Here is an 11,259-nt window from a genome sequence, read left to right as displayed (position 1 = left end):
TGTTTGCCCTACGTTCCCCTTAAGGAGCTCTCTCCAAAGGTTTTGACTCTTTACCTACGTAGGTAGGGTGTAACCTGGAGTTGCTATAGCAACCATTCTTAATCTTAATGCTTTGTGCGAAGTGGGAATTGGTCCACCCATTGCTGCACCTTCTGCTGGGTTGAGTGGCTTGCGTCTAAGGTGCTGAATTTCTCACAGGTACGGGTTTGGGGATGCTGGCGTAGGGAGCTATGATGATAGGCCCCGGGTGGTATGTCTCCTGTTGCTAGGTGCACTTGGTTATAAATTCTGACACACACTGTCGAAACATTGGAAAAAGTGGATTATGTTGCTGCTCCGACCGTTATAGGAAATATATTACCATGGAATCATGAAACGTGTTAAGTGTCGGTCCCAGCAAATAGCTGTGAAATGTTGTCGATGTAATAGGGGTGGCGGAGTGGTTAGCATGGTTTGATCTTAGCTTGTGGCTCTGGGTGAAAACTCAGAGCAACTCCTTCTGCGATGAGTTTGCAAGTTCTCTTCCCTTTGGTTTCAGGGCTTTCCCGCGGGCACTTTACATTCATCTTTCCTTAAAAACTAGTAGAGGATAACGGTTATATTTAAGGTAGGGCGCTGTTGGCTCGCGTGACATGATGGGCTTTCCACCACACTGCTACGCATTGTAACCCTTCCACCTGAATTAATAACTTTAAAAGTCGCTCGATGGCTTTGGCCAACAGGCGGTGCCTTGGGTATTAGCCTAGGTGATTATTATCTGTTTTAGTCATGAATAGCTCTTTTTTAATGTTGCAAAGGTAATTCTAAGCGGATCAAGAGGAAACCAGCCCCCAAAACCAAGCCATTGAGAAAGAATCTGGTTGTTGGTTGTTGACTATTATAGCGTAAGTTAACAGGGATTAAAAAAAGGATTTATCTAAAATGTTATTTGAAGAAAATACTTATTTACGGTTCGAAACGAGATGCGAAAAAAGGAGAAATATCTGTCCCAGATCCTCTTCGCGATGGTCTCGTTTCACCCTCCTTGCCACGAGGGATATGCTAATAAGAAGAATGGTTGTAATGTTAGTGTCCAGGGCTTCCTGGGGCATCAGCAGTTGGTCATTATCTCCCGGTGCGATTAAATTGCTGGAGATGTGGCTATCCGTATTATAGGGTTGAGTGAATTGCCCTGGTTTTATTTCTAGTCCAAATTCTTCATTGAAATACATAGCCATCTTAACTTACGTTGATGTTCTGTGCAAAAAAATTATTATCAATTCAAGCTAGATAATGAATGTCACTTCATTTAAATTTTTGATGAATTGTTCAATTGCATTTTTTGAAATAGGAAAATTCTATTCGTGAAACTTATTTATACGCAGGAAATTAAACCTAATTCAAAATCCCCAAATTTAATTTGTTATCTTTATTGCGCTTCAAGTTTATAAATATTTTAATTCTTTGGTAGATTCATGTAGAAATATTCAATTAAAATTCATTTTAACAAATACCCATGGGTCAAAGAATCACGACTTTGGTTTATTTTAAATATTTATATTTATAAAAGAATGCTTGTGTTTCCTCCGTTTCAATTTTAATCTTAACGTTTGTGTTCGCGAAAAACAATTGCTATAAATAACAAGTTGGCAAGCCAAAATATACCTCTCCTCGGAAGAATTGTCCCTTGTGGTATTAATTTCTCGAGACGACCGCAATTCAGAGTTATTTACTTAAAACGTAATCCCGGTTCAATCCCGCCCGGTATAAAATATTAATTTTAACTAAAATAATTGAGACGAAACCACGGAGTTTAATTCATTTATAATAATATAAACAAGTTCACCAAAATAAAAAAAATCTCCGTATCATAACGGTTCCTTTACTTCAATATTTTGCCTGTGGTGTGTTTTGTTTTCAGGGAAAAGAGTAGCTCGGCGGTAAAACATCTGCTTAGTAACACAACAACCTGGGTTAGATTCTTCGTCATGATCGTATTTTACAATTAAATTATTAATTCATTAATTAGTTATAAAATTATAAATGTGATATAAACAACATAAATTCATTCGTTAAAAAACAGCTATCGGTGGTTTTGTGGTAGAGCGCTCGACTGCCAAGCCGTATGGCCTGGGTTCGAAACCTGGGTGGCGCATTTGTTTTTAATCAATAGAGAAAACGCTAAATTAGAATTTTTTCGATGCAATAATTTCAATTTCAATTCTATTTCAATAAAACCAAAATTTCGTACTCTATTAAATACGTTTCCGATAAAGCTGAAGGTCTAATTTTCAATGAACCGTAACAAGTGTCGGTGGTTCTGTGGTAGAACGTCCACCTGTCAAGCAGGAGGTCTCGGGTTCAAATCCCGCCGGATGCGATCGCAAATTGATACGAAGTCGGGTACCGTAAACTACTGGTGGAAACTCTGCCATTGGAAGTTGAGAGGTTGCCATAACACTCAGCACTCGGTCCGTCCCAAAACACAATAAGAATAAGTTAGAGAATACGCACCAATAACAAACGTAGCGACGGTGGGCGTTAACGAAAAAAAATCTCAACGCAAACGCAAATTTGTCCGATAACGCTTACCGTCACACGGTAGTTTTGCCAACCTTTAAACTGCTAAAACCGTTGTTCGACTGCAGTGATTACCCTTTTCCCCGAAAATGCGAACGCGTTCGCAGTCCACACACACACCCACAGACGGACACGCTGGATGTATAACCCCTCCTAGGGGACTTTGTCCCCTCGGAGAGGTAAAAAGCTGCAGGTTTTATTTCAAATAATGATTATATTAAATATGAATGTCGTATACTTAGTTTCAATTTTAGAATGTTGAAAGTTGTAAAGCGCAGTTGACGTTATTTTTACGACTTGTGATAAAAACAAGCAGATAACCAAAAGGCAATATATTTAGCTCTTCAAATTCGGATAACTCCGAAAATCGTTTTGAAGGTTGTAACAGAGCCTCGTTATCGGGGGTCGTGATATCTCACGGGTGAGAACTTTAATTTTTAGTTTTCTAAGAAGGGCTGAAATCGGTGATTCACGCAGTAGATTAAATTTTAATCTGAAAAGAGAAATGGACTGATTAATTCTACTGTATCAGTCATTTTATGTCAAATTTTTGTGACGCAAGGGGGAAATAGTAATTTGGGTTAAGGTCAGGGTTGGGAAGAACCCAAAAGACGGGTTTAACCACATAGTTTTAACTAGGGTTTGGACTGTTTAAATACAATCTGACTTTTAATATTAACAAAAGGCCGCTTTTTTGTCCACCTTGGTTAAAGTTAAAACGTTATTTATAATTTATGATATTTAAAAAAATGAATTTTAACTCTCACCAGTCAGCTACTCATAAATTTAGAACATATAGTCCACTAAGGTGGAATCTTCCTAATAATAAGTTATTGAAATATATCCATAGAGTGATTGACGCCTCTTATATTCATCGTGATTTTATTAATGATCTTAAGTTGTTGTTTCGGTGTTGGTCCATTTGATCGAAAAATATGTGATCGACAGTCGATCATTATACGTTTCAATTGATTGAAATTCCATTTGATCGAATCCCATTTATCATTTGTTTCATAAGATCGAACCTTCAAATGATCGAATACTATTTGATCGAATTCAAAAGTATTTATAGTACCAGTTGGTATTTTTTTATTTTACCGAATGTCAATATGAAGTGCAGAAGGAATAATGATGGAATAATTCATTGCTTAAGTGCAGAAGGAATAATGATGGAATAATTCATTGCTGAAGTGCCGAAGGAATAATGATGGAATAATTCATTGCTTAAGTGCAGAAGGCATAATGATGGAATAATTCATTGCTTAAGTGCAGAAGGAATAATTATGGAATAATTCATTGCTTTAACTGTATTAAGCCACAAAGATGAGGAGATTTTTACTTTATACACTATATGATGGATTTTTTTTATGACATCGACGATAACGGCCCGTTGTTTTTGATATATATAAATAGGGTCAGGTTAGGTAAGGTTAGGTAAGGTTAGGTTGATGTACGCGCGCCGTAGGCGCGTCTGCAACGTTGTATACGAAGGGTCTGACCACGTTCACGGCCCTTCTATTGCTAAAAATTAGGTATAGAGTTCGATTTTTTTAATAGGTCTTTCTATTAATTATGTCCGAGATAATATTTTGTTTTCTACGTCACTGCGCTCAGGTTTTTTCCTGTATATTATTTTTTTATTTTTGTTGTTAAATTGTAAACAAATTAATTAATATATTAAATTTGAATATGCATATTTCTGTAGTTTGTTTTAGTTTGTTATTATGGAGAAGTACTATGGTTATTTTTCTTTAGTAGAGTTTAAAGAAATAATTATTATTCATAGAGTCTACTGTATCTCATTCTGACTAGATGTTGCCTTTGTTACAGCGAGAACGCGAAATTAAATATAAAACTGAATTTATCTAAAAAAGGGGTGAAACAACCGGGAAGGGTTCGTACAATTAGTAGCCGCGATTAATTTCTACAATAAACGATCGAAAATAGTTGGTTACAATGGGCGGAGACAGGCACCAAATTAAATAACATTCTACTCTCCTTCACAATAAAAATGCAACTGACTCTTTATTTGATTTCAAAATAAAATCGTTCGCGGTTTACATGGCGCGCGTTATTTTTTCCTTGCAGCTCGCGTCCCATATTTTATGTGAATTCGCGCGCTCAATTTCGAATATACAAACGCGTAAAGGGTAATTATTTGAATTAGTAAAATAACAAAAATTATATATGTTGAAATGAGATGTGATTTAACATTCTCCCCGCGATTGAACTATTTTTTTTGTTCAATAATTTTAAAAAGGTCCATGTTAAAGTTCTAAATGGTAGAGAAGCTGGATCGGTCTGCGTAGCTTAGTTCTGTCCGGTAATCTCACAATGCAAGATCTGATATGTCCGTCGCGACCTTTAAAAGTCTCGTCTATGATGCCTAGTTTCCAGCTGAGGCGTGGCATTTTCTCTTCTCCGATGAGCACGACGTCTCCGGCTTGAAGAGGGGTTGTAGATTGGTTTGCGGTTCGATGGTGAGCGGACCTGAGTTGTAGGAGATACTCAGACCTCCAACGTTTCCAGAAACTCTCGATGAGGGTTTGGCGGTACTTCAACCGGCGAGTGAGTTTCACTTGGTTGACGGGAAGATTTATGAGCTTGGGGTAGGTTCTAGACGGTAAACTGGCTGTTCGGTCCCCGATGAGAAGGTGATTGGACGCGAGTTGATCGCCGCTTCTGCTTCCGCGAGTATAGTGGAAATTTCTTCGAAAGAGAGTTTGGCGGTTCCGATTGTTTTGCGAAGAGCGTTTTTAACGGAGCCCACTAGTCGCTCCCAAAAGCCACCCCACCAGGCGGCGCGATCCGCGATGTAAGTCCAAGAGATTTGGAGGTTTCCAAAATAACGCCTGACTTCTGGGCTATCTACGTTTTGCAAAAGTTCACTGAGGTCGGTTTTGGCGCGTTTGAAAGTTTTTGCGTTGTCGGAATAGATGCGTTTGACCATACCGCGACGACTTATAAATCTCCGAAGTGCAAGGAGAAATTTGTCTGTCGACTGGTCTGAGACCAGCTCAAGATGAACTGCTCTCGTGACAGCACACGTGAATAAAGCAACGTAACTTTTGCTTCCGTCTCTCGCGTAGAGAGGTCCTGCAAAATCCAATCCGCAGCTTTCGAAAACTGGGGTTTGGGTTGTCCGGAACTCTGGGAGGGGTGCCATCACCGCGTCCGAAGGTTTGGCACGAAAATATTTGCAAACGTTGCAACCTTTCAAAACCGATTTTACGAAATTACGTGACTTGATGATCCAAAATTTATCGCGTAACGAAACGGTGGTAATAACGACTCCAGCGTGCATTACCCTCTCGTGCGCGTTTCGAACTAGAAGGTCGGTGTAAGGATGATTTGGCGCAAGAATCCAAGGATGTCTTTCTGAGTGTGAGAGTCCGCTTCCTCTCAGTCGTCCTCCTAAGCGCAGAAGTCCGTCCGAGTCGAGGTGTGGGTGAAGAGTCAGGATTTTAGAATTCTTGTCGATACTCGAGTTTTTGGCGAGGCGTTCGATTTCTTGCGGGAACTGTTCTTTTTGGGTAGTGCGAACCCAGTAGATTTCAGCGAGGCTTATTTCTTCGGCGGAAAGCTCCCCTGTAATGCGTTGATCTTTAAAGCGAAGGTTGTGTAGGTAGCGGCGAATCCAGCCAGTATGGCGATAGAGATTTTTTAAGGAGTTGAATGTGCGAATGTTAATCGGCGATTCGTCATTCGTTGCGGAAATGGTTAGCGTGAGCACCCTGTTGCGTAGCTCCTCTTCCACCTCTTCGAAGGTTTCTTCACTAGACGAGGCGTCTTTAAGGTTAGCGGTTTCTTTAAGCCAACTTGGGCCGTGCCACCAGAATTGGTCTTGGGCTAAATTTAACACATGGCATCCGCGTGTCGGAAGATCGGCGGGATTTTCGGTACCTTTGCAGTGGTTCCAAAACATAGGATTGGAAATAGATTGGATTTCTCTTACTCGGTTCGCGATGAAGGGTTTCCAACGATCAGCTGTTCCTTTGATCCATCCTAGGGTTACATTTGAATCGCTCCACATGAAAATTTTCTTTGGTTTTAGCTCCAGTTTCGCCAGCAGGTGTTTTACGAGTCTGGCAGCTAAGAGCGCTCCCATCAGCTCGAGTCTGGGTAGAGTTAGCTTTTTGAGCGGAGCCACTCTCGATTTAGAGGTAATGAGATTGGTTGCAATGTTTCCTCCTTTGCTTCGGAACCGGATATACGCTACAGCGGCATAGGCTTTTTGGCTGGCGTCTGAAAAGCAGTGGACTTCGAGGCTTTCCTCGTCCAGTTTGTTGGTTCCTTGAAAGTAAAACCGAGGAATGACGACCTTTCTCAGATCTCGTAGTTCACAGCACCATGATTCGAATATTTCGGCTAAATCCGCTGGAAGTGGCTCGTCCCAAGGTAAGCCATTTTCCCAAAGTCGCTGGAAAAGTAGCTTGGCTCGAATGGTGAAAGGTGAAAGAAATCCCAAGGGGTCGAAAATCTTCGCGACAGATTTTAGGACCCATCTCTTGGTACTTTCTCGGCTCTGAACGAATTGTAGTAAATCCTTGATCTCAAAAGTCAGAATGTCTCTCGAACTGTCCCATGTGAGACCAAGAACTTTAGTTGTGGCGAAGTCTGTTTGGGTAATTGTGGGCTTCCCATCTTGATTTTTGGTGGCCAATACGTGTCTCAGCCGGGGCGAGTTACTTTGCCATTTGGCGAGCGTCATGCCTGCGTTTCGCATGATTTCGTTCACTTCGGAGATTATCTCCAGTGCTTCTTCGTCTGAATCGGCGCCGGAGATTAAATCGTCGACGTAAAACGAGTCGTTGATCAGTTTGCTCACTCTGGGTTTGACCTCTTGATACTTCTTGGAATGAAGGCGGATCGTAGCGGCCAGTAGAAAAGGGCTGGAAGTGGCGCCGAATGGAACACGTGTCATCCGGTAGGTTTGGAGTGTGTGACTTCCGTAGGGCTTATCAACGTCTAACCAGAGGAATCTCAAAGCGTCCCGATCTTCCTCGTGGATTCCGATTTGCAAAAACGCTTTGGTAATATCACCGGTGAAAGCGATTTTCCTTTCTCGAAAACGAAGCAATATATCAAATAGCTCGGGGTTAAGTTTAGGACCTGTTTCCAGGCAGGAGTTGAGGCTTGACACTCCGGTTGCGTGTGAAGACGCGTCATAAACGATACGAGTTCGCGTAGACGTGCTGGATTCTCGTATCACGGCGCGATGCGGTAAATAGTAGAGTACTTTTCCAGTTTTCCGAGCAGGATCAACCTTTTCGACGATGCCCGTGGTGACTTGATCTTTGATGATGTCATTGTATTCGTTGAAAATAGCCGGATCTTTGCGAAGTTTGAAAACCAGGTTTGATGTGCGTTTGGCTACGACAGCGTAGTTGTCCCCCAAATTAAAATTGCTCGTCTTGAACGGTAAACCGACGGTGTAGCGACCGCCTTCAAACACAGTTGTTTGCGCGAATTTATCTAAAATTCGGTTACCAGATTCGGTGTCTTGATCATTGTCGTACACTCCGATAGATTCCAAATTCCAGAAGCTGCGTAGTTGGGTTGAGAGGTCTTCATCGTCTTGAAAAACGCGTGAACCGGTGTGTATTAGTGAGACGGCGAGTGTACCAACGTTACGTGATGTCGTTGTAACGGGGCCTTGAAGTGTCCATCCGAAGATTGTTTCCACGGCGGTAAGGGTCAGACTGAAGCGTTCAGTTTTTCCACTCAAAGTAACGGCCCATAGATAATCGGCGCCGATGAGTATGTCAACTGCTCTCGAATCTCGATTTGCGATTTCGAATTCGGGACAATCGGCCATTGGAAGTTTCCGTTTCTCGAATTCCTTGGCGAGGTCGGCGCCCGGTACAGCGAATACCGAACCGCAGATTTCGGGGGTTTCGTAGGCGTCGATGACTACGTTCTTTTCGGGTTTATGGCGACTTCTAAGTTCGACGCGAACCCTTCGTCTTAGCATTCGTTCCGGTTTTGAATTTCCGAAATTATTGGTTTCTAGGACCTCTTCGTATAACACTTGTAGACCAAGTTCTCGTGATAACTTTTCTTTGATAAACGTCACGTGACTCCCGTTGTCGAGGAGACACCGGACTGGTTTTTTTTGTCGGCCCACGGGACGTTGGGCCACCGCTAAGGCGGTCTGGAGGTAAACGGCCCCCGTTTGGCTCCTCGGGACTCCGGCTGCCATTTGAGCGACTCCGTTCGAGTTTTCCACAGCCCCTTTGTCGTTTCGGTTTCCAAGTTGATCGCAAATGCTGGTGTGATGTCGGTTGTTACAAATTTTACAGGTACGATATTTTGAAGTACAATCACGCGCTTGATGGCGATCTCTCAAACAGATGAAGCAACGTTTTTTTCGAATAAGTAGGGCTTTTTTCTCGTCTACCGTAAGTTGTCTGCACTGCGTGGTAGTGTGGTCATTCTTCTCGCAATATAGGCAAGACCTAGCGTCGGCATTAACGGCGAGTGCGGCGGCTCCATAAGGCGGTTTAGATCCGCGATTATTGTGACGAGAATCCCGCGATTGCGACTGTCTCTCCGATGTTCCGCGATCTTGATCGGCGTCTCTGCGGTCCGAGTTCGTAGCCCTTCCTAAGACGGAAGCACGTTCTCGGCTAGCGATTTCTTTTTGAAGAAAAAACATTAAATCTGTAATTTTCAATTCTTGTACCGCGGCATATTCTCGGCTGAAAGCTAGCGTGATGTCTTCCGGGAGGCGTTGCGTGATGATTGGACAAAGGAGACTTCCATAGTTTTGGTCAATTACGTTTAAGCCTTCTAAATTTCTGATTTGCGTCATACAGGAATCGTGCAATCTTCTGAGGCCTACTACGTCGCTTGATTTTCTCACGGCGGGAAGGCAGAGTAGGTTGTTCATATGTTCACTAATTATGATTTCTTTACGTCCAAATCTTGTAGTTAGCGTACTGATGGCGGAGTCGTAATTAGCGTCTGACATCGGTAATCCGTCTATGGCCTTTAGTGCGGCGCCGTCTATGTATGATAACAAATAACTGTACTTATCGGTTTTGCTGAGGTTAGGATTATCGTGAATAGCTGTTGCGAAGCGTGCCCAAAAATTCTGCCATTCACTGATTTTTCCGGTAAAGCGGTGGATTTCCAATTTTGGTAACCTTACGCTCGGTGCTACGCCGGTGACCGATTGCGATGGTGGGATGGGTCCCGAGTTAGGGACTCCCGTCTGTGTGTGAACAGGCTGGCTTAAATTGTTAAGCGTGGAAGAGTTCCCAAGTGGCCTAGAATTTGCGACTAAACCTTGTGACATTGAAATCGCCGTGGATGAAGCGAGATTTGCCGCTAGCGATGCGGCTTGCGTAGCGAGCTCGAAAGCTTTCTTCCCTCGAAATATAGAGACAATAAGATCGTCGATATAATCTTGAGCGATTTGCTGATCATCCTCTAATTCTTTTTCCGTGGTGAAAAGGGGTTCAATAGATTCGTTTAAACTGACCAGTAGATTTTCCTTGGCTTGAAGGATTTTTACGTAGCCCTCGATGGCGGCGAAGTCTGGCGAAGGTTTCATCAGCTCCAATTCCAAGTTATTCTTCGTCCGTGTAGCGGATTTTTTCGTAGCGGTTCTCTTAGACTTTAAGCGAGTAAATTCATCCATTGTGAAGTTTTATGGGTTCTTACTCGTAAATCGTAGAGCTCGTTCAATGTAGTAAAAAAAAAGCGTTACCAACTCTCCCGGGTTTCGGCACCACAATGTTACAGCGAGAACGCGAAATTAAATATAAAACTGAATTTATCTAAAAAAGGGGTGAAACAACCGGGAAGGGTTCGTACAATTAGTAGCCGCGATTAATTTCTACAATAAACGATCGAAAATAGTTGGTTACAATGGGCGGAGACAGGCACCAAATTAAATAACATTCTACTCTCCTTCACAATAAAAATGCAACTGACTCTTTATTTGATTTCAAAATAAAATCGTTCGTGGTTTACATGGCGCGCGTTATTTTTTCCTTGCAGCTCGCGTCCCATATTTTATGTGAATTCGCGCGCTCAATTTCGAATATACAAACGCGTAAAGGGTAATTATTTGAATTAGTAAAATAACAAAAATTATATATGTTGAAATGAGATGTGATTTAACAGCCTTTTCGATTTACTCCCAAAAACTAGTAGTTTTACCCTACAGTAGCTTTCGATCAAATTTCGTTCGATCAAATGCCATTCGATCAAATGCAATTCGATCAAATGGAAATTCGATCAAATGGGACCCGTTCGATCATTTGGGAATCGATCAAATAGACTCAAACAGTTGTTTCACCCGTTATTCTTTACAGAAATTGTCAACTTCGAAGAAAATCTGATATCAGCGATTGATTTTTTGAAAGCTACCACACAGCAAACGCGTGACATTAGAATTGGTTTCGATGTTAGTTTATCGAAAGCGGATCATCTGGAGTCCGATCTTTTAACCTTCCTTGTGATTCGTAAGAATGAAAAATTGTCCGTAAAAATTGAAATTATCCTTATACTCGAAATTTAGTATTCTACTCTTATCCTTGAGTAAAATTAATCTTCGTAAGGAGTGAAATTACTCCTTAAGATAAAGTGAGTGTTAAACGTTTCTTAAGAGGCGTACAAAGAATTATTCGTATTTGGCTCATTTTTTAAGATGGCAGCCTTGATAAATATTGAAATTTTATATTTAGTGGT

The 11,259-nt window shown here is 41.7% G+C and overlaps 1 protein-coding gene across 1 annotated transcript; it reads right to left on the bottom strand.

Moving 5' to 3' along the window:
- Positions 1-5,155: 5,155 nt before the first annotated feature.
- Positions 5,156-10,204, bottom strand: LOC149962069 (uncharacterized). The gene has a single exon (XM_090164389.1). The coding sequence runs from the start codon at positions 10,202-10,204 to the stop codon at positions 5,156-5,158; it is 5,049 nt and encodes a 1,682-aa protein (XP_090020515.1).
- Positions 10,205-11,259: the final 1,055 nt, after the last annotated feature.

This window comes from Leiobunum rupestre, chromosome 1, assembly GCF_980474605.1.
Source record: "Leiobunum rupestre chromosome 1, qqLeiRupe1.1.hap1, whole genome shotgun sequence".
In the NCBI taxonomy this organism is placed as follows: domain Eukaryota; kingdom Metazoa; phylum Arthropoda; class Arachnida; order Opiliones; family Sclerosomatidae; genus Leiobunum; species Leiobunum rupestre.
The sequence above is the reverse complement of the archived record's forward strand: the minus strand, read 5'-3'. Positions and strand labels throughout refer to the sequence as shown.